The 20,745-nt window shown below is 56.2% G+C and overlaps 1 protein-coding gene across 10 annotated transcripts in view; it reads left to right on the forward strand.

The window, feature by feature from the left end:
• ABL1 (ABL proto-oncogene 1, non-receptor tyrosine kinase) overlaps window positions 1-20,745 on the forward strand; it is a 150,051-nt gene that overhangs the window by 128,025 nt on the left and 1,281 nt on the right. For 7 of the 10 annotated variants that reach the window (XM_042914292.1, XM_042914296.1, XM_042914297.1 and 4 more), the window contains 7 exons: window positions 2,333-2,417; window positions 3,252-3,429; window positions 5,181-5,365; window positions 7,704-7,856; window positions 9,057-9,146; window positions 9,497-9,661; window positions 12,304-15,768. In XM_042914292.1, coding sequence (XP_042770226.1) covers window positions 2,333-2,417; window positions 3,252-3,429; window positions 5,181-5,365; window positions 7,704-7,856; window positions 9,057-9,146; window positions 9,497-9,661; window positions 12,304-14,021 — 2,574 coding nt within the window. In that variant the 3' untranslated portion in view covers window positions 14,022-15,768. Of the gene's footprint in view, window positions 1-2,332; window positions 2,418-3,251; window positions 3,430-5,180; window positions 5,366-7,703; window positions 7,857-9,056; window positions 9,147-9,496; window positions 9,662-9,780; window positions 10,159-12,303; window positions 15,769-19,493; window positions 19,896-20,745 lie in introns of those variants that run through there. The other 3 variants (XM_042914299.1, XR_006196181.1, XM_042914300.1) reach the window with 3 other exon arrangements.

A 20,745-nucleotide genomic window follows, 5' to 3' on the forward strand; every position in this document is an offset into this window, starting at 1 on the left:
TTCGGATTCTGTGTCCCCCTCTGTCTCTCTGCCCCTCCCCTGCTTGCGCTCTGTCTCTCTCTGTCTTTCAAAAATGAATAAACGTTGAAAAAAAAGAAAGAGTTTAAATGAAAGGAAAGGAGCATAACAGGATAGTTTCCCGGTTAACACAGCTACTAGAAGAGAATGCTGCTGGTAGTGGCAGCTGTAGGTTGAACCCGGCCGGATTCCACCAGGGGGAGACAAATTCACGCCGATTGCCCTGAAAGAAAAAAACAAGGAATTATTTATACCATCCACACGTGTGTGTGAGTGTGTAGGAATGAGGGGGAAGACAAAAAGACGGGCAAAAAGAGGAGAGGGATGGCTCTGAAAGCCGTATCGTTGTTCTCACGTGTCCACGCCTCTCAAGATCTAGAACGTGGTTCTTCTAGAAAAGCGGCAGGAGCCATCAGAGCCCACGATCTCTGTGAGATGGTTTCACTGTGCGGAGTTGGTTATTGTGGTGCTTGAAAAGAAGGAAAGCTCCACTTGCCCAGAAAGCTTTATTTGAGAGCTGCGTCGTGAACCTCCTGTTGGCCAGGCGAGGCTCTTGAGGCCCCCGGTCCCTACGTGAGCAGCATCGTCTCGGCGGATTCCAGAAGGCTTCCCAGCCCTTGACGGCAGCGCGTCACCCGGTGTTTCAGACGCGCCAACGGCACGCTCTGCGGAGCGTGTTAAGGAGCAGAGAGGACTCCCAAGAATCGAACAGCCAGCGGAGCGGTGGCAGGGATGAGTTCTTGCCCTCCGTACGGCTTGACACAGAGACTACCTACGATGTCTCATTGACATCAGAGCAGCCCACGATTTTTAAAGAGCAGCCAATTGCATCTGAGTTTCAGCCTCAGAGAGCCCTAGACTAAGTGATAATGGGCTGACACGTATCCTCAGCGGTCACGCTCCGCTTGTAGACATGATTGGCCGCAGCGGGAACGTGCTGAGTAGAGGTTGACCTGTCCTCTGGAAATCTCCACGTGCAGGGGCAAGAATGGCGCGGCCACCGGGAGGCTGCAGTCGGGACCCTTTGAGTGCTCTGCCTCCTGAAGGGGCAGGCACGACCTGGAAGGTTCCGCCTTGAAAATAAGCCTGATGAAGCTTTGCTCTTGGGCGAGTCTAGTTTTCCAGGCGTTCACTCCCCATCTGCCACGCGGTCTTTCTCTCCGGGCAGACGTGGACTCCGTGTTGAAACTCGGAGGGTGGTGTCCTGCCTGTCTCGTTGGCCTTCGTGGCCAGGCTCTCGCACGCACGCGGGCCACGCCATTGGCCACCCGCTGGCTTCTGGTCGCGGCAGTCAGAGGACAGTGGGTTCTTTAAGTCCTAAAGAGGTTTGCCTGATGCAGGCCACAGCAAGCCTCCCGTGTAACGGGGCCAACTGTGGTGTGTGGGGCCAGGGGCAAGGCCCCCTCGAGTTGAGCCCCCACCCAGAGCACGTGAGATGGGGGGATAGCATCACGTTTGCTCTGGGCGTTTGCTAATATTCTTTGTCTCCGCGTGGCGTTTAGATACGGTGAACTTGCTAGAATATGACGTCTCTGACGATACCCGTGAATCCGTCGTCAGGGGGGCTGCTGGGGAGGATTATTGTAGAACCCGTAAATCGACCCGGTGGATAGTGCTGATTGCTTCATTGAGACCCCCATAGCTCTGCATTTCGGGCATCCTCTGTGGTACAGAGTGTTTTGAGGTGGTATTCTTCTTTAGGATAGTATCGTTTTGTGTCAGGGTCTCTTCCATTAAATTGGGTACATTTCTGATTCTTCAGGTGATACATATATATATATATGTATTTTTTAATGTTAAGTGTTTTAGGACTCCTTGGAAACCAGCCCTTCTTTAAGGAAATAGAACTATCCTCTGCATAGCAGCCCCCAGAAGCAAGTTGCCAACATATATTTATTGTTGGGGAAAACTCTTCTTTTTTTTTTTTTTCAATGTTTTTTTTATTTTTGAGAGACAGAGTGTGAGCAGGGGAGGGGCAGAGAGAGAGGGAGACCCAGAATCCGAAGCAGGCTCCGGGCCCCGAGCCGTCAGCACAGAGCCTGACGCGGGGCTCGAACCCACGAACCGTGAGATCGTGACCCGAGCCGAAGTCGGACGCTCAACCGACGGAGCCACCCCGGCGCCCCATCAAAGGGGAAAATTCTTTACGCCACGGGGGGCAGTAATCGATCCACTGCAGGCATCGTGCAGGTCGGCCCTGGCGAACCGGGGTGGTTGTCGGTCGAGGCTCCACTTGGTACTAACCGTTCAAGCCGTGCTTTCCTGCTTGAACACTTTCTTTGCTGAGACAACTTCCTCCCCTTTTCTCCCCCAGGAGGACACCATGGAGGTGGAAGAGTTCTTGAAAGAAGCCGCAGTGATGAAGGAGATCAAGCACCCCAACCTCGTGCAGTTGCTGGGTGAGTGAGCTCTCAAGAGACGGCCTCTCTCTTACGCCCCCTGGGGTGATGCGGGCGCTATGACAGAGGAGGGGAACGCGTCTGACGTGGACGTCTGTCCTCTGGCGACACTCGGCCCATGGTGGCAAGGAGGCCGATGCGGGATGGCGTGTGCGTGGACGGAATAGGCCGTTGCTTTAAGTGGAGACCCCAAAGTCGTCCGGTGCAAGTCTCAGCCGGCCTCTGAGACCAGAGGTTTCGAGAGTCCCTTCGCTGCAGTTCTCCCGCGAGCAGACGTCGCCACGTGGGGGTGACGTGGGCTGTGGGGTGTGCACCTGACCTTCGCTTCTGCGCTCGGTGGCGGCGTCTTCTGTTCGAGTTCAGGGGCTCGAGAGGAAGAAAAGAGCGTGGCCACCTCCCTCCCACAGGAACACATCACAAGCCACGAGTGCTTGGGACCGTATTAGACGTCGGGCCCCAGACTTTGGGGCAGACACAGAACGTGTTTCGGGGGCTCTTTTCTTTCATTTTCTTTTCTGTTTTTTAATTTTTTTTTTTTTTTTTATGTTTATTTTTGAGAGAGGGGCACGGAGTGTGAGCGGGGGAGGGGCAGAGCGAGAAGGAGACACACAGCATCTGAAGCAGAGGCTCCGGGCTCCCGAGCCGTCAGCACGGAGCCCGACGCGGGGCTCGAACTCGTGAATGACGAGATCGTGACCCGAGCCGAAATCGGACGCTTAACCGACCGAACCCCCCCCCCCCCCCGCAGGCGCCCCTCAGGGGTCCTTTTCTGGTGCTTGTGCAGTCGGGAGCAGAGCGGCCCCCCGAAGCCCTCAATGTCTGTCTTGTTGGCAGGGGTCTGCACCCGGGAGCCCCCGTTCTATATAATCACTGAGTTCATGACCTATGGGAACCTGCTGGATTACCTGCGGGAGTGTAACCGGCAGGAGGTGAACGCTGTGGTGCTGCTGTATATGGCCACGCAGATCTCGTCGGCCATGGAGTACCTGGAGAAGAAGAACTTCATCCACAGGTAGGGGCCTGGCGGAGCAGCCCTCCTCGCGGCGCCGCGGAGCGGGCGTGGGGCCCGGGCAGCCTCCTCCACGAAGCTGCAGCCCACAGGGCGTGAGGGCTCAGCCTCTCGCCTCAGCGCCGGCGGCACGTTGGACGCTGGAACAGAGGCAGACGCCGGGTTCCTGACTTTGCCAGCTCCGGGCGCGCGTCTGGGCCCACGGGGCAGTGGATCCCCGCGGTAAGAAACACTTCCCTCGGGAGCATCTTGGACTGAGCGGAATATCCAGCGAAGCCCCTCAGAGGCGTCCGTGCTCCCCGGGGAGGCAGAGTGCTCGGTGTCACCAGGAGTGACCTCCCCCGCGGGGGGGGCTGGCGTCGCACCCACACCGCCCCGCGGGTACAGCCGGCGCGTGGCTTTTGTTTCCGAGCGGCGTGTTTTCTGCGCCCGCCCCCCCCTTTCCTTTATTTCATTCTCCGCTTAGCTTGCCGTCCTCCGGTCCGGGGACGCGTCCACGATTGTCAGGACGGCGTCAGTGCGGTCCTGAATTAAGCGCCTTTGCTGTTCTAAAGCCTGGAGGGCTTTGACCTTCAAGCGGGCCGCAATTATCTTGCTGTTCGCATTCTTTGCTGGTGGAAATGGCTTCCTGGCAAAGGAGGGTTCTGTCCGAGCAGGACAGAACCCGATGGGCTTTGCCGGTGACTTTTATACAAGACGTTCTCCACGCCACCGCCCTGAACTTTCCTCCCCAATTAACTCAAGCATGAGACCCGTACATGAGATTTCACAGCGAGGGACGAGAGTAGAATGTGTGAGACGTTGGCGCTTCCTTGTAAGACAGATTTCCTGTGCTGCACGAGAGCCTGATTCCGATGCGCCTGTCACTCAAAGGGTGAACCCTCTGAGGCTGCAAATTGAGATTTCTTGACTTGTGGTTCGCTTTGCATGGCTACGTCTGTCCCCCCTTCATTTCACAGACTTAAAACGCTTTACCAAAATCCTATTAGGCACAAGTCTTCTGTATTTAATTGCTCTCTGATTGCTGACGATCAGGCGATCTTACCTTCAGCCATCGCCTAAAGGTGCTGCCTCGTCGCATCCCCCTGTTGCGTTTTGCCTTGTGATTTCATGGTTAACATCCGTGAACCAGAGATTAGACTCCCACCTCCCTGGGAGAATCCGGAGGCGAGAGGAAGCCGATTATACGGGAGAGAATTTTTAGGATACGTTCGGATACGCATCAGGAGGAAATAGGAAAGTAGGAAACACAGTTTGGGGAGGAGGAGGGGGCGGAGTGCTATGGGCTTTATTTTATTTTGTCCTCTGTCAAGTCTGGATAGGCCACATGGAGACTCCCTCCGATGGAAGTTTCTCCCAGTTGAGGACTGGCTGGTGCCTTCATCCCCCGTGCCTGCCGTAGAGCCGTCCTAACCCAGCAGACCCTTAGGTGATTGCAGATAGGCAGGTGTGAGTTAAAGCGCTTCACGTATTAAGTCACGACCACTCACGACAAGCCTACGAAGTAGGCACTGCCATCATCTTCGTGTTACGGGTGCGGTAACTGAGGCCCAGGGTAATGAGCTTGCTCCCGCCCACCCTCTGCTACCTCTCCCCGCGGTGGGAGCCCGGGCGGATGCTGAGGCACGGGCACAGGTTCCCGGGGGACTGGACGCGGTCGTCGGGAGGGCGCCTTCCCTCAGTGGCGGTGGATTTGCGGAGCCGGGAACGCGATAGCCACAACTCTCACGGCTGAACTCTCTCTCTTTCCCCAGAGATCTTGCTGCCCGAAACTGCCTGGTAGGGGAGAACCACTTGGTGAAGGTGGCTGATTTCGGCCTGAGCAGGTTAATGACAGGGGATACGTACACAGCCCACGCCGGGGCCAAGTTCCCCATCAAGTGGACAGCGCCAGAAAGCCTGGCCTACAACAAGTTCTCCATCAAGTCCGACGTCTGGGGTAAGGGCTGCCGCTGTGGCTCCCGGTCGGCCCTCACCCGCAAGCGTGGGCTCCTTGTCCCGGTTTTCTTTGTCTCCTTGCCTTTCGCTGCCTCCCTCTCACTCCTTCATTTGTTTTCCTTCATCCCTTAATTCTCTTTCTTACCGTTTTTTTCCTTTCTCACCTTACAATCTTTGCTCCCCTGTTTTCTCCAAAATGAAGTAAAAGCGGAGTTTTCTTCCAGAATAATTCAGGTTGCCTTCCCCCCGCCCCCTAACTTCCCATCTCCAGCCCGAGCTTACTGCTTGGGTTTGTGGGGGCACTTAGCCCAGCCTGCAGGCACCCACGATTTTCTGTAGTTTGGTTTGGGCTTTACGTAGGATATTGCCCCCTGAAGCTTCATGTGCCAGTATCTGATTTGTGTCTTTTGTTAAAGAACTTGTTACAGCAGGTAGTAAGCGTACGCTGAAGAAGCATATGCTCATTGCACAGTGAGCCCGAGGTACGCGTCACCCAGCTTTACCGGCCGTCGCCTCATGGCGCTCCTGAACCCTGTACCCCGCCCCCCGCCCCCCGCCCCGACCCTTACTATCTTGAAACAGACCCCCGATAGCATTTGATTTTGTCCATCAATACTTCAGTATGAGTCTCTTAAAGGTGTCTCTTTTTTATTCTTGTAACCACATCGCCCTTCCTCCCCGAATTGATCGTCATTTTGAATATTACGATCCAGTCAGTGTTCACGTTTCCAGTTAAGTGTTCGTAGTCCCGCTGTCGTGGTCCGTTTGAGTTGAGATCCGGATACTGTCCACACAAGGTGGACGGTTGATGCCCCGTCAGTGCCCTCTGGTCTGCAGGCTCCCTCTCCGTATTTGCCTTTCGCTCGCTCGCTGTTTGTGGAAGAAACCTCACGTGTCCTTGCAAGTCTCCCACGCTGTACCCCGTGCTGTGATTTAATGCGTTCCTCTGTCTTCGGTACCCCTACTAAATGGGCAGTGGGATCTGGACAGTTTGGTCACGTTCGGGTTTGACTTTTTTCTTTTAGCAGGAGCACTGGGCGCGCTGTGCCGCGCTTTGTAGCTGCACACTGCTCGATTTGCTCTCTTTTTTGTGATTTTAGCAGTTTCTAATCCCCAGTGCCGAGATCCACTGATTTATTAGGGGTTGCCAGACGGTAATTCTCGAATGCTGTCACTCCTCGTTCCCGGCTTAGCTCAGTACGGCTGTCAGACGAAACCCTCATCTGCTGTGGGGTTACTTCAGGGTATAGTTCACACAGGAAAGGCCGCATAGTTGTTTGTCTCCTTGCCCGGGCTTACCAGGGGTCACGCAAACGAGCTAGTTTTTTAATACCCTCGGATGGTGACCAAGTACATTTTTGGGGTTTTTTGGGTTTTTCCTTTTGTGATGATATATACGTATATATGTGTATGACGTGTTTAGATGTATCTGATGTGTTTTAAGCCACGGTAGTTCTTCTCCTTATTGATAAGCAGAGTGTCTCCTGTTTGGCCAGATTGCTCCCTTTTGACAAGACTCCCTTGTAGTCTTTGATGGCGTCTGTGCTGTCTAGAGTGATTAAGATATTCCAGGTTCGTTCCTGCCCTGAACCTGAATCATGCATTCTCCAAGGGGTCCTTGGATCCCTTCAGTGGGATCTGGGATTTCAAACCTACAATCTGGGCTTTCAAAGATTTTGTAAGATTTTTATGAAATGTTTAGAGTTGGAAGGGGCCCTGGAGATAATCTCATATGCCCCGAAAGGAGACGTGGCCCGTCTGAGACCCTTAGCCAGGTGATCTCAAAACTAGGAGTAGAAATGGCGTCCTGATCTCCAGCCCTAAGTTCCCTGCATCACAAATCCCAGTAAAGATGGTCACCTTACCTCAAAGACCCTGGAGAGGCCGATCAGTACAGTCTCTTCTCCCCTGCGGTGCGTTTTAGTCTGGTTCTGTCCTGGGCTGTTGGTCGTTAAAGGCCTGGTAAAATGTTGGTATCTGGCCTGCTTCTGAGGGTGTGGTGGCTGCTGCTTTTTTTTTTTTTTTTTTTTTTTTAATGTTTATTTTTGAGAGAGACAGAGCCCAAGTGGGGGAGGGGCAGAGAGAAGAGGGGAGACACAGAATCCGAAGCTGGCTCCAGGCTCTGAGCTGTCATCACAGAGCCCGACACAGGGCTCGAACCCACGAACCGTGAGATCATGGCCTGAGCCGAAGTCGGATCCTTAACTGACTGAGCCACCCAGGCGCCCCCTGAGGGCATAGGTGCTTATAATGTCCACTACACGGGTAACCAATTTCAAATGCAGGAGAGTTAAATTTGCCACATCTTGAACAACCTTCCTCTCTCTTTTTCCTTGCAGCATTTGGAGTACTGCTTTGGGAAATTGCTACCTACGGTATGTCACCTTACCCAGGAATTGACCTGTCCCAGGTATACGAGCTGCTAGAGAAAGACTATCGCATGGAACGCCCAGAAGGCTGCCCAGAGAAGGTCTACGAACTCATGCGAGCATGTGAGTCTTCCCCAGCCGGTGGCAAAACTTCTGTGTGGGCTTTGTAAGAAATTCCCGTGCAGGAGTGTTTTCCTAAAGTAAAAAAGTATTTCCCTTCCTGTCTTTATTCACATTCTTCAGAAACAACTAATATAACAGCTGCATGCTTACTCAGATTCCGTGTCTCGATACACGTTATTTATACATAGTATTTATGTGTGAGGCTCTTTCTGTTTTTCATGCAGAAATGGGATGGATGGATACCAAACTTAGATGTCTTATTTAAAAATGCAAATTCCTGGGCCCTGCCTCCAAACATTCTGCTGTAATAGGCAAATACTCCCGGTGACATTCACCTGGGTTGGTTTTATTTCGTGTGTGTGTGTGTGTGTGTGTGTGTGTGTGTGTAAAACAACTCCCTCAACTTTTTTTGCACACAGCCGTAAGGCTCACGTCAGTTTCATGTCCATATTTCAAAGATCCCGTCCTCTCTCCATCCCCTTATTTTTATACAGCTGTTTAGCTTGCCGTTAAATGATGTATTCATCCATCTCTTCCCCTTTTGATGGACATTTCCTTGTTTTACACCTGTGTTTGGCTTTTGCCATCGTGAGCAAAGCCGGGATGAACGCCCTCCTACGTAGACGTCCGTACATTGTGCCAGTAGTTGTGGAAGTTGACCTGTTGGTCCAGAGAGCTATTTGCGTTTTAAATTCTGAAAGATTTTACCGAATTGTTTTCTAGGAAAGGTGTACCAATTTGTATTCCCACCAGAAGTGTGGGAGAGTTAATTCTGCATCCTTACCAACACGAGCCTCCGTCAGTCCATCATCCTCATGTTAACCTTGTTTTAATGAGCCTTTCTGTACTGGTGAGGACTTTAGACTTCGATAACCCAGAAGTGAGGGTCAAATGGAAGCCACGTGACTCCGTGATTCTCTGCACTTGATTGAGTGGGGCCGGGGAAAAGATTTATAAATGCACTTCTTGCTGTCACAACTCTCTGGGGCTCTACAGTCCATATTCCTGCCAGTGTCTAAGGTCTTTTCGCATTCTTAATGTCTGTGGCAGGACACGGTGACATTTGTCACTTGTCCCAGCACAAGATGGTTAGCAAGATGTGGGGTGCTTCTTTCATCACCAGATCTTCCTGGAGAATTACTAGCCCCACACTTGTTAGCAGGGCCTCATGCATGGTCTGCCTGGGTCTCGTCTGTCCAGGTTGGCAGTGGAATCCCTCCGACCGGCCCTCCTTTGCTGAAATCCACCAAGCCTTTGAGACCATGTTCCAAGAGTCCAGCATATCAGATGGTAAAGTGCCCATTCCTGGGGGTGCCTGCAGTGGGGCGAGAGGTTGGGATGGAAGGGACGGCCGGGCGGGGCTCCAGCCCGGTGGAGCTCTTCACTTCCGGCTAGAAGAGCCCCAGGCCAGCAAGTTATCTGAGACCAGAAGGCCGGGCAGAGGCGTGGAGCGTGGAGATCTCTGTCTTGTGGCCACGCACCTTTCTGGAAAGTACCGAGTGCGGTTTTCTCAGCATCTGCGTCTCTTTTTCTGTACCTGCGCGTGGATGACCACTCTTGCCTGAGAAACAGAGAGAACGCCAGACTGACGCCATTACTAACGGCCGCTGATTTTTGTTTTTGTTTTCGGTGGTTCTTAGAAGTGGAAAAGGAACTGGGGAAAAAAGGTGTGCGAGGGGTTGCGAGTACTTTGCTGCAGGCCCCAGAGCTGCCCACCAAGACGAGAACGTCCAGGAGAGCCGCGGAGCACAAAGACCCCACTGACGTGCCCGAGACGCCCCACTCCAAGGGCCCAGGAGAGACCGGTACGTCCCCCCACCCCCACCAGGCCCAGAGGGGTCCACACCGTCAGGGCCAGCGTAGGCGGATGGGAAGCAGTGAGTGCGCCTGCACGGCGGGCGGGCTAACTCTAATTCCTTGTCAGTGGTCCAGCTTGAAAAGAAGAAGGTTCCCCACGGCGGCCCACCCTCCTCTTGGGAATCATCAGGAACCATTGGCTTCGGTAGTTAGCTCAGTCAGGTAGGCACAGGTGCTGATGAAACCGATGGGGAAGACAAACCCGCCTTCTCGTGGATTATTCACGGCATTTGTGGTTGCTCTTGCAGGGCAGATACAGCAACAGTAAACATTGAACCAGGTAGAGAGCAGCTTGTGGCAAAAACGCTGGTACGAACAGCTCCCTGGGACGGACGGAGCCGAGAGACGCCCGTGGCACAGAGCCGGCGTCCGCGCCTGGTCTCTGACGCAAAATCCTGTCGGCCACCGTTCCCTAGATGAGCCAGCGAGGTGGGGGTGGTGCGGGGGTCTCAGGATGCTCGCAGGAATGCTGCTCGCAGATGGGGACCTGGTGGCCCCCGTGCGCCGTGCTCTCCTTTGAGTTAGGACATGCTTGTGGAGCGCTTGCCCCCCCCGTCCTCCCCCCAAACCGCAGAAATCTGGGTTCGTAGAGGCTCCTAGGGGATGCTCTGATGGACCACAGACCGAGCGAGTGGGAAGGGGCATGGCAAAGCCCGAATTATGGGATGTTTAGCCATAGCAGGATCTGTAGTCCCAGGATTCCCCCTTTTTTTTTTTTTTATATTGTGTGCCCATGTCAGTTAAAAAAACAAACAACATAGGGGCGCCTGGGTGGCTCAGTCGGTTAAATGTCCGACTTCAGCTCAGGTCACGATCTTGCGGTCCGTGGGTTCGAGCCCCGCGTTGGGCTCTGGGCTGATGGCTCAGAGCCTGGAGCCTGCTTCCGATTCTGTGTCTCCCTCTCTCTCTTCCCCTCCCCTGTTCATGCTCTGTCTCTCTCTGTCTCAAAAATAAATAAAACGTTAAAAAAATAAAAAATAAAAAAAAAAAAAAAAAAAAAACAAACAAAAAAAGACGGGAAGCCTGGGTGTAGATGTGTATGACTGTGCAAATATGTGTAACTTAAAATATACCAAAAACGTACACTTAGAAGGTTTATATAAGAAAAGAAATCCAAATTACGATGTTTTCCCTCCACACCCCCCGGGTCGCCCTGCTCACCCACCCTAGAGGCTGTGGCATAGAGACCATCCAGAACCTTGGACCTTTGTCCTTCTGTCGGGTGTCATGATTTCGGCAATTCAGTGGTGGGAATGGGGAGAGGCCACCGTGGAAACTTCAGGCTTATGAGAAGCCCGGTGATACATAGCCCTGTTCATTTTCGGCCGTTGGGATTCGCGTGTCGTCTCCTGGTGAGCCGAGAGGGCCGGCTTTTGGGTCCTGCGATGGGGCTGTGCACGGGTCGTTAGAATCTCACTTTCTCTGCCCCCTTCTGCTGGATTGAGGTTTGGGGAGGTCCTCAGCTTTCCCCGAGCCGGGTGTCCTGCGTGCCACCCGGTGTCCTGAGGGGCGCCCCCTTGTACCTCTGCTGCGGTTAAGGACGCCCCCTGTGCTGCTCGGGTGCTGACAGAAAACCGCTCTCCTCACAGCCGCCCCCTGAGGGCGACTTCTGTCATTCACTGGCCCCGAGCTTGGCAACACCAGAAAGATTTCTTAGGAGCTATTATTCGTGTGTAAAGAATGCCCATTTAAACATCTGTAAAGGTCAGTCCTTGTTTGCCAAGCATAATAACCCATTGTCGCTGCCGCGAGCGTCCCCTTCCCTTCAGGCCCCACCTCCGAGGAACCATGATTGGCAGGTCCGTGGGGCGCGGGGCCTGACCCTTTGCTCGGCCTTGTCGTGGGTTTCACGCCCCAGACAGTGGCACGGAGGGGGCTCTGTGCTGTAAAGGAAGCCCCGGTGCAGGGGTGACAAGTGCTGTGGCTTTCTGTGCTGCCGTCCTCAAGGAGAGAGACCCGTGCTCTTCCTAATAACACCAGTAGCGACAGGGGCAACAGTGAGCCACTACGTGCCAGAAGCTGGGACAGGTCCTCCTTATGTTGCATTGTATTCACACAGCCACGCTGCGGGTGGGTCTTTCTTCTTGCTTTTAGTGTTCACTTATTTATTTTGAGAGAGTGTGAGCATGGGGAGCAGTCAGAGAGGGAGGAGGGGGAGAGAGAGAGAGAGAGAGAGAGAGAGAGAGAGAGAGAGAGAGAGAGGGAATATCCCGAGCAGGCTTCGTGCCGTCCGCACAGAGCCCGACACGGGGCTCGATCTCACAAACCACGAGACCGTGACCTGAGCCCAGGTCAAGAGGCGGACGCTTAACCGACTGAGCCACCCAGGCGCCCCGTCTACGGGTGGGTTTTGTTTCTCCGTTTCGTAGATGAGAACGCTGAGGATGTGTGGAGAGGCGTCCCTTGCCTAGGCCTCTTGGCTGGGGGGCGGGGGGCACGGGGGAGGGTGGCGGAGCTGGTGCTCACGCGCAGGCCTGTCCGGGCCCAGACCCGTGGCTGGTCCTCTGGGGAGCCGGTGGCCAGCCCCAGATTCCCCCTCACAAAGGAGCCTCTAGTCTGAAGCTGTTAAACTCTTCCCACTGTGTTTCAGATCCTCTGGACCATGAGCCCCCTGTGTCTCCACTGCTCCCTCGAAAAGAACGAGGTCCCCAGGATGGCGGCCTGAATGAGGATGAGCGCCTGCTTCCCAAAGACAAAAAGACCAACTTGTTCAGTGCCTTGATCAAGAAGAAGAAGAAAACGGCCCCAACGCCCCCGAAACGCAGCAGCTCCTTCCGGGAGATGGACGGCCAGCCCGAGCGCAAGGGGGCCGGCGAGGAAGAGGGCCGAGAAACCAGCAACGGGGCACCGGCTCTCCCACCCTCGGACGCAGCCGAGCCAGCCAAGTCCCCAAAGCCCAGCAGCGGGGCTGGCGTCCCCAACGGAGCCTTCCGGGAGTCCGGGGGTGCAGGCTTCCGGTCTCCCCACCTGTGGAAAAAGTCCAGTACGCTGACCAGCAGCCGCCTAGCAGCCAGCGAGGAGGAGAGTGGCGGGAGCTCCAGCAAGCGCTTCCTGCGGTCCTGCTCGGCCTCCTGCGTGCCCCACGGAGCCAGGGACACCGAGTGGAGGTCCGTCACACTGCCTCGGGACCTGCAGTCCACGGGCAGGCAGTTCGACTCGTCCACGTTTGGAGGGCACAAAAGCGAGAAGCCGGCTCTGCCTCGGAAGCGGGCGAGTGAGAACAGGTCCGACCAGGCGGCCAGAGGCACGGTGACTCCCCCACCCAGGCTGGTGAAAAAGACCGAGGAAGCAGCCGATGAGGTCTTTCGAGACGCGGGGGAGTCCAGCCCGGGCTCCAGCCCCCCAAGTCTGACTCCAAAACTCCTCCGCAGGCAGGTCACGGGGGCTCCTTCCTCTGGCCTTCCCCACAAGGACGAGACCGCCAAGTCCGGTGCCTTGGGGACACCTGTCACAGCTGAGCCGGTGCCCCCCGCCAGCAGAGCAGGGCCAGGTGCGTCCGGAGGGACCGGCAAGGCCCCCGCCGAGGAGCCCAGAGCGAGGAGGCACAAGCCTTCCTCCGAGTCCCCAGGGAGAGACAAGGGGAAACTGTCCAAGCTCAAACCTGCCCCACCGCCCCCGCCGCCGGCCTCCGTGGGGAAAGCCGGGAAGCCCGCTCAGAACCCGACCCAGGAAGCGGCCGGGGAGGCCAGCACTGGCGGGAAAACGAAAGCCGCGGCTGTGGTCGTGGATGCTGTGAACAGTGACGCCATCAAGCCCAGTCCGCTGGGAGAGGGCGTCAAAAAGCCCGCGCTCCCGTCCGCGCCGAAGCCGCAGTCGTCCAGCAAGCCAGCGGGGGCCCCAGCCGGCGCGGTGCCCGCCCCCTCCACGTTGCCGTCAGCAGCCTCCGCCCTGGCCGGGGACCAGCCCGCGTCTACTGCCTTCATCCCTCTCATATCGACCCGCGTGTCTCTTCGGAAAACCCGCCAGCCTCCGGAGCGGATCGCCAGCGGCACCATCACCAAGAGCGTGGTCCTGGACGGCACCGAGGCCCTGTGCCTGGCCATCTCCAAGAACTCCGAGCAGATGGCCAGCCATAGCGCCGTGCTGGAAGCCGGCAAAAACCTGTACACGTTCTGCGTGAGCTATGTGGATTCCATCCAGCAGATGAGGAACAAATTCGCCTTCCGCGAGGCCATCAACAAACTGGAGAATAATCTCCGGGAGCTTCAGATCTGCCCGGCGACAGCAGGGAGTGGCCCGGCGGCCACTCAGGACTTCAGCAAACTCCTCAGCTCCGTGAAGGAGATCAGTGACATCGTACAGAGGTAGCAGAAGCCGGGCGTGAGGCCGGCCGGAGCCGCCTGCACTGCGTGAAGGCTTCCCCATGCCTGTGACAGTGGCCGACGCCAGACCAGTGAGTTGGGACCTTGGCCCGGGAGCGCTGCGCCACACGGAGCCAAGGGCCACTGTGGAACACAGCCCGACTACCTGTGTTTTGTGCCAACTGTCCCGCACTTCCCCCTCCCCCAGCCCGGGCTCCCTGAGTCGCCTCTGTCCCGAGTTCTATCTGTGGAGTTCCTGCTCTGTGGACTCCGGTCGGCCCGCCGGCCGCCTCCCCACGTAGTGCTCCAGAACTGAGCTCTTCCGGCCAGGGGTGAAAGCAGATGAGCATATTTCCTTTCCGCTGGTCTTTCTGGAGGCCCTCTTCTGGGTATGCCTTCTCCTCCGCTTCCCGCAGGAAACGAGCGCCCCGAACAGGAGCCTTGTCACCGAGGCCCGAGGAGCTGTCCTCCCCACCTACCCCATGGAGGGAGCCGGCGCAGAAGACCCGTCTCCAGAACTACATCCTGGGAAGCGCTTGCCAGCTGGTCACTCTGCCCTCCGTAGCTGCCGGGGGCTGGTGCCCTCACATCGCCCCGTGTGAAGGACAGCTCTTGATTTGGGGGGTGAAACGGGGTGCTAAAACCAGCCGGCCCTTGGGTCCTTGCTGTCTTCTGGCACTGCTCGGCCTGGATGGAAAGCTGGAGTCCGAAGGGTAGGAGGGTCGCAGTCCGGCGTGCAGGGTCAGGGGAGGCAGGCAGGGTGGCTGGCTGGGGGAACAGCTGGTACCCAGATGGCCCGGGGCTGGGCCCAGCCTACCTTCTTTTCAGGCTTCCAGGTGCCCAGAAAAGGCACTTGGTCTTGATTTCTGACCGATCTCCTTCTCCTCCCTTGTACTCCTCTGAGACCAAGTAGATTCATGCAGAGCTCTTTCCTGTGTGACAAGCCAACCTTTAGTTTTCCGGAGCATTTCATGGCTCTGAGCTCAGCCCAGTCGCCTCCGGCACAGAAGGACCGGCCGCCGGTGCACGGGAGGAGGAGGACTGTGGCACCAAAGCCCCAACCGTTGTTGGCTGTGCGCTAAGAGGCCAATGTCCTGTTGAATCGCCACGAGCAACCAACATGCAACCCACTGTTTCTGCTGGGGTTTTCAGGGATGGAGAAAACCACAAACAGATGAAGCCCAGAAAGTGTCTCCAAGAGCAGGCCTCGGTCTCCTCTCCCCAGGCTGCCCAGGACCAGGCTCTCCAGCCAGGGGCCCAGGCCGCCTTGACCTTGACCTAGAGCAGCTGCTGAAGGAGGGGGGCAGGCACCTGCCTGGGCCCCCTGCCGGGCCCAGGCGCGACCACCTTCCACCCCCGTACCCCCGTGACCTCACACCGGCCTCATCACCCGAACTTGCTCTTTATTTCTCTGGCAGAGATGGTTCCCTCTGCATCGATTTGTGCTGTCCTCACAGCTCATCGCCTCTTTGCCCCCCCACTCCCCCCCCAGACTTCTGTGTCACACAGACTGAGGGAGGTGCTAGAACACCACCAGCGGCCTTGCAGACAAAGCAAAACCGACCCCACCCAGGTCCCCTCGACCGCCTCTTTCTATAAGGTACTGATTTTTTTTTGTTCACATGACGTGCCACTATATTTTGCATTTATATCTCGGTATTACACTCTTTTATAGACTTGCTCTTTTATAAATGACATGTAAATAGTTTTCCACTATTTTCCCTTCTCAAATGCTTATGGTGTCTTTTTTTTTTTTTTTTGGTCCAGTACATTTTGTTTCTGTATATGACTCTGTTTTTTGAATCCACATCTCTCCGTAGTATTTTTTAAATAAATGTTTACAACGTTAGAACTCGGGCAGATGGGTCTGGTCTGTCATTTTCCCTGTCCCTCCGGGCTGTGGTGTGCAGACGGGAGGGAGGGGGGGTCCTCGTTGCCCTCAAGGGGCTGGAGGCTCCGGGGTGGGTTTTACAGGAGTGCAGTGGGAATCCTGCATCCGGGCATCTTCCTCGGCCTGCCAAATGCGGTTTCCCTCCCTGCCCTGGCCTCCGGCCCTTCTTGCGTCCTTGACACGGATCTGCCCGCAGCACTGGGCGTGGGCCCTGCTTCCAAATCGGGAGGAAGAGGAGTCCAAGGGCTGTTCCAGCTGTCAGGCCGTCACAGCGTCATTGAATCGGGAGGAAGTACGTCCTGGGCTCCACTGGCCTGGAAGTGTTAGTCCCTCCACAGGTGCGCCTTTTTCCTCTGCCTGTGACCCCGCCTCGGCTCCCCGCCGGCCCCCGAAGCGCCCCTCGCGCGCTGTGACCCACCCACCCCGTGTCTCCTTTCTCTGTGTGCACGAGGAGGGGCAGGGGGCCTGGAAATGCCACCTGCAGCGCCGTGGCCTCTCCCAGCCCCCCACCGAGGGGACCGAGGGGGCACGTGCAGCCGTTTCCTTGTCTTGGCCTGCATTTAACGCCAGCTGACAGCTTGGAAAGTGGCAGTCAGGGAAGTGAGTGGTGCTATCTGATAATGATACTTATTAAGCCAGCAGCCTTGTCAGGGGACACGGGTCCTGCTCACCAGAGCGTGTGCAGGACCACGGCTGAGTGGACCCTCCGAGGCCGCCGTGCTGCCTGTCTCGGGCCGGAGGTGAGGCCGCCGGCCTGCGGTGAGGGTTGGTGGGACCGCGGGGTGTGCCCGCACCCGGGGGCTGCAGGAGCCCCTCCCTCGTTTCACGGAGGCCCGGGCCACGCCGTGTCCAGGCCCCAGCTCTCCCAAGTCAGGGGGCCTTCCTCGAGGGACAGCTCTGGCGTCGGAAAGAAGACGCACAGTGACTTGGGAGTGACGGCCACAGCCGACGGCTGCTTCCTCCGTGCCAGACATGGGCCCGGCCCAGAGTCTTCACGGAGCCCTCTTAGAACACATTGTCCCGTTTTCTTGACGCCCAGCAGTGAGGCTGCAGCCGGGCACGGCTCTCGCCTGGTGTCCCGTGCCTGTCACCGCAGTGGCTGTGCCAGGGGGAAGTACAGGTCTTCTCTCAAGAACATTCCGTGTGTCACCCGAGCTTCAGAAACTTACTTGGGTCTAGCCGTTCCAGGCTGTTCTAGTGGTTCCTGCCCTTTGTCAGGTCACAGAGCCCCTTGAGGACTTCGCGCACCTGGATCGAGCCCCCGAAAACCCACGTACGTGCACACACGGTTTTCGGGTAATTTCGAGGCCTGCCCTGCAGGTCCGGAACCAAGGAGCGCCCGAGGGTCAAGCCTGCCAGAAGGGCCAGCAGCTGCCGTTGATGCTGTTTTCACAAAATCCAAGCCCAAACGTCAGAGTGAGGATCTCAGGAAAAAAACCCTCAGACTGAAAACCACCCAGATGCCGTCAGCACAGAGGAGCAGAACGTTGCGATGTGTTCACCTAGTGGGATGTTACGGAGCAGCGGAGACGAACACTCTTGGCCGCAACCCCGCGTGGACACGAGTCATGCGAACGTAACGTTGAACAGAAGCAGCCAGACACGCAGTAGCGATGCCAGAAACTTCCGTTTATTTACGGCAACACGGCTAGCCTGTGGTGTCGTGTTAGAAGTCAGGACGGAGGGCCGCGCCTGGTTGGGGTGCAGGGAAGCTCTTGGGGGGCAGGTGACACCGTGTTTCTCAGTCTGGGTCGTGCCGGCCAGCGGGTCTGTCACTTGGTGAAAATGGAACTGTGCGCAGAGTGGGAGCCCGTTCTCCATGTGTGTCATACTCCAGTGGGAGTTTTCTTAAAATCACAGCCCACACGTGGGCGTCCTCAGCCACTACAGATGCGCCGCGCGTTACCACGTGACAGCCTCTCACTTTTTTTTTTCTAACGAGGGAGGTTCTGTCGCTGTTCGGCATTTGATGTGTGAGGAAGTTGAGCCTCAGAGACGTGGGGCAGCTTGCCCCGGGTCACACAGCATGTGCTGCCATATTGTGCTGGACTAACTCGTCGATGGTGGTAGGTGGCCCCAGCGTGGCCAGCAGAAGAGGTCTGGGCTCCAGTCGGGCTCCTCCCTCCGTCGTGGAAGAAAAGAAAGTCCAGGATTGCAGCCAACCCAGCTTCTCAGGTGTCGGGAGGTTTTACGGGAGGCATTGCCAAATGGAGTGTCCTGGGAAATCAATTTGTAAATGTTGCCTTGGCACGGAAGGCGTCAGGTGGGACAAGACTGACCGGCCACGGTGTCCCTGTCATGCCTACCCACCTCCCTGATGGCGACCCAACATCGTGGGCAGGGCCCCAGCTCCCCGCTCGGAGGGTAAAAGCACCTTTCCTGACTTGGGGTCTTCAAGGGACTCTGTCCTGCAGCGTCTCTGGTCCTGGGGCAAAGTTAGGACAAGGTGGCTCCTTATTTACTTCAGCAGCTGCTGGATGGCCCGCTGCCTGCCCCATGAGCCTCCTCCTTTCTTAAAACGTTTTTATTAATGTTTGAAACATAGGGGAAAATACAAAAATACTCCCCATCCAGTGTTTAGCTAGACGCCCAAGATGAAGGCTCTCGTGTGTGCGTCTTGCATCAACACCCGGAAAGGATGCAGACAGGTGCCTGGGCTGGAGGAGACCATCCCATCACACCAGCTAGAGCAAACCCAGACAGGGAGCTTAATCTCTGCCTGCAAAGTCCATGTTTTCCAAAGAACCTCACCGTCACTAATCTGGAGAGCGATCGTCCCCGCCAAGGAGGGCGCGGGGGGTGGCGTGAAAGGCCCCCAAACCTCGACCAAGCCTCGGGGGGTAGAGCGAGGGGCGGGGAACTGAAGAGGTGGTGTCGCCAGATACAGCGCGGGAGTGGACTGAACAGAGCAATGCCCTTAACGGTTTGATCGTTTAGATGTTCGGGGTTATTGCGCTCGAATGTACAAGCAACTGGAAAGAATACCCTTGTTGCTGATGGTTGTTGAAGGGTGAAAGTGATGACAGGATATCCACCCCTCTGAAGGCCCTCCCCTTCCCCCTCTTTATCTCCGATTTCTCTGAGGTTAATCTCATCCTACTCAATTAGAAACCAGCCAGTGTATTCCCAAACTGCGTGGTAAACGCATGCCAGAGTAGCTCAGCCTCGGTGACCTCCAGGTTCCTGCAGTTAGTGACCCTGGAGGTGGCTCCTTTCATTCTAAGAGTAGGAACTGGCCAAGTGAGGGTCACCAGGGCACCTGGCTGCAGGGTGGTCCTCTGCCCTCGGCCTTCGATCTGTCCTATCTCACCTGGTCTTTTCACAAGCATGTCCTCTGGCTTCCCTGCATGTGTCAGTGAGTGAAGGGAGGAGGGATCCAGCTTACTGCCCGCCCCCGCCCCAACGAAGTGGAAATGAGCCAAGACTGGGGCGAGAGCCTGGGCTGGGATTTCACTTCCTTCACGTGGCCACCCTGCGATGTCTATTCTCAGCTCCGGAACTGTCCTTGTTGGACACGCTGGGACTCATTTTCTCGAGGTTTACCCTCTGTGGCTTGAGGGCTGAGTGTTTGCCTCTCTTTACCAACAGACGAAGACCCCGGGATGTGTCCCATCCCCACCAGTCTGTCACATTAGCAGGACGCATCCCGGATCGTCCCTTCCCTGGACAGCGGTAGAAGCCAAAGGGAGTACGATGTGCCTCCCAGACTCCGTGTCGCTATCTGGCGCCTGTCCCGGCGGGGCGCGCGGAGGGGAGAAGCCGCGAGGAGCTCCAGGGGAAGGCAGCTCACTTTAACCCAAGGTGATGTTTGGATCCCTGTGTTCCTGTCCCACCCTGCCACCCAATTTCCGCGCCCCAGTCAGCTTGGCTCTTTTGTGGCTCAGATCTGTCACCCCCTAATGAAGTGGCTTTCTGGCTGCCGAGGATTGAGAGCTGCTGCCGGGGAATCTAAGTCACTAATAGAATGGAAAACACTGTGAAATGCTCCGAGGTGCCAAGCTGGGCCCAACCCAGTGTGGTTCTAAAAGGCTAATAAAAATCCACCAATTAATTGTGACAGCTCAATGGAAAATTATTCAATTGTGAACAGGGCCAAGCTGCAGCTCGAAAGGAGGAGGGGAGATGTTGCCATAGTAACATCAATCCAGGCTCTCATCTCGGTCGGTCGAAGCCAGCCTGGGAGGGAGCAGGATCACGCGGCCGTATCTGACAGGGGATGGGATTGCAGGACACAGCAGAGCAGCGTTTGAAAGAGCTGCTCTGCCTTGCCCCGGGCCTGCAGCCACTCCAGGCTGAGCTCTGGCTTCCCCTGGGGTAGAGAAGTTGTTCTCCGAATGCTCTTTGCTTTGAGAAAGCCTCGGAAGGAGCAGTCGAGTGCAGCAGGAAAATACACCTCGTGCCGCGTTTCCCTCCACCTTTGACCACTGGTATTACCAGCTGCCAATTAAGGGGATGCTGGGACAGGTGCGGGTGCCGGCAACACGATTTCCATCTCCCCAGAGTTAAGGCACTTGCAGCTCAGGAAAAACCCAGATTCCTGGGGGCACAGAGGACCTGTAGGCAAGAATCGGGTGAGCTAGCTTCCCATTACGGTTTTGCAGTTACAAGTTTTATTTCAAAAGACACACACGGCACATTCATATCCCGAACCCTCGAGGGGCAGCCTTGCCAGAGCAAAAATGTATTCTTGCCCTGTTCATCACCCACCGGACAGGTATACCGCCGAGCACAGGTATCAGAAGGGAAGGGGCAGCCGGGTCCGAACGACATCTCGACACCACAAGCAGGGTTTTCTTGCCAGAGGGGATCGTGTGTTAATGGGACGGAGAGCAAGATTGTT

This window comes from Panthera leo, chromosome D4, assembly GCF_018350215.1.
Source record: "Panthera leo isolate Ple1 chromosome D4, P.leo_Ple1_pat1.1, whole genome shotgun sequence".
In the NCBI taxonomy this organism is placed as follows: Eukaryota; Metazoa; Chordata; class Mammalia; order Carnivora; family Felidae; genus Panthera; species Panthera leo.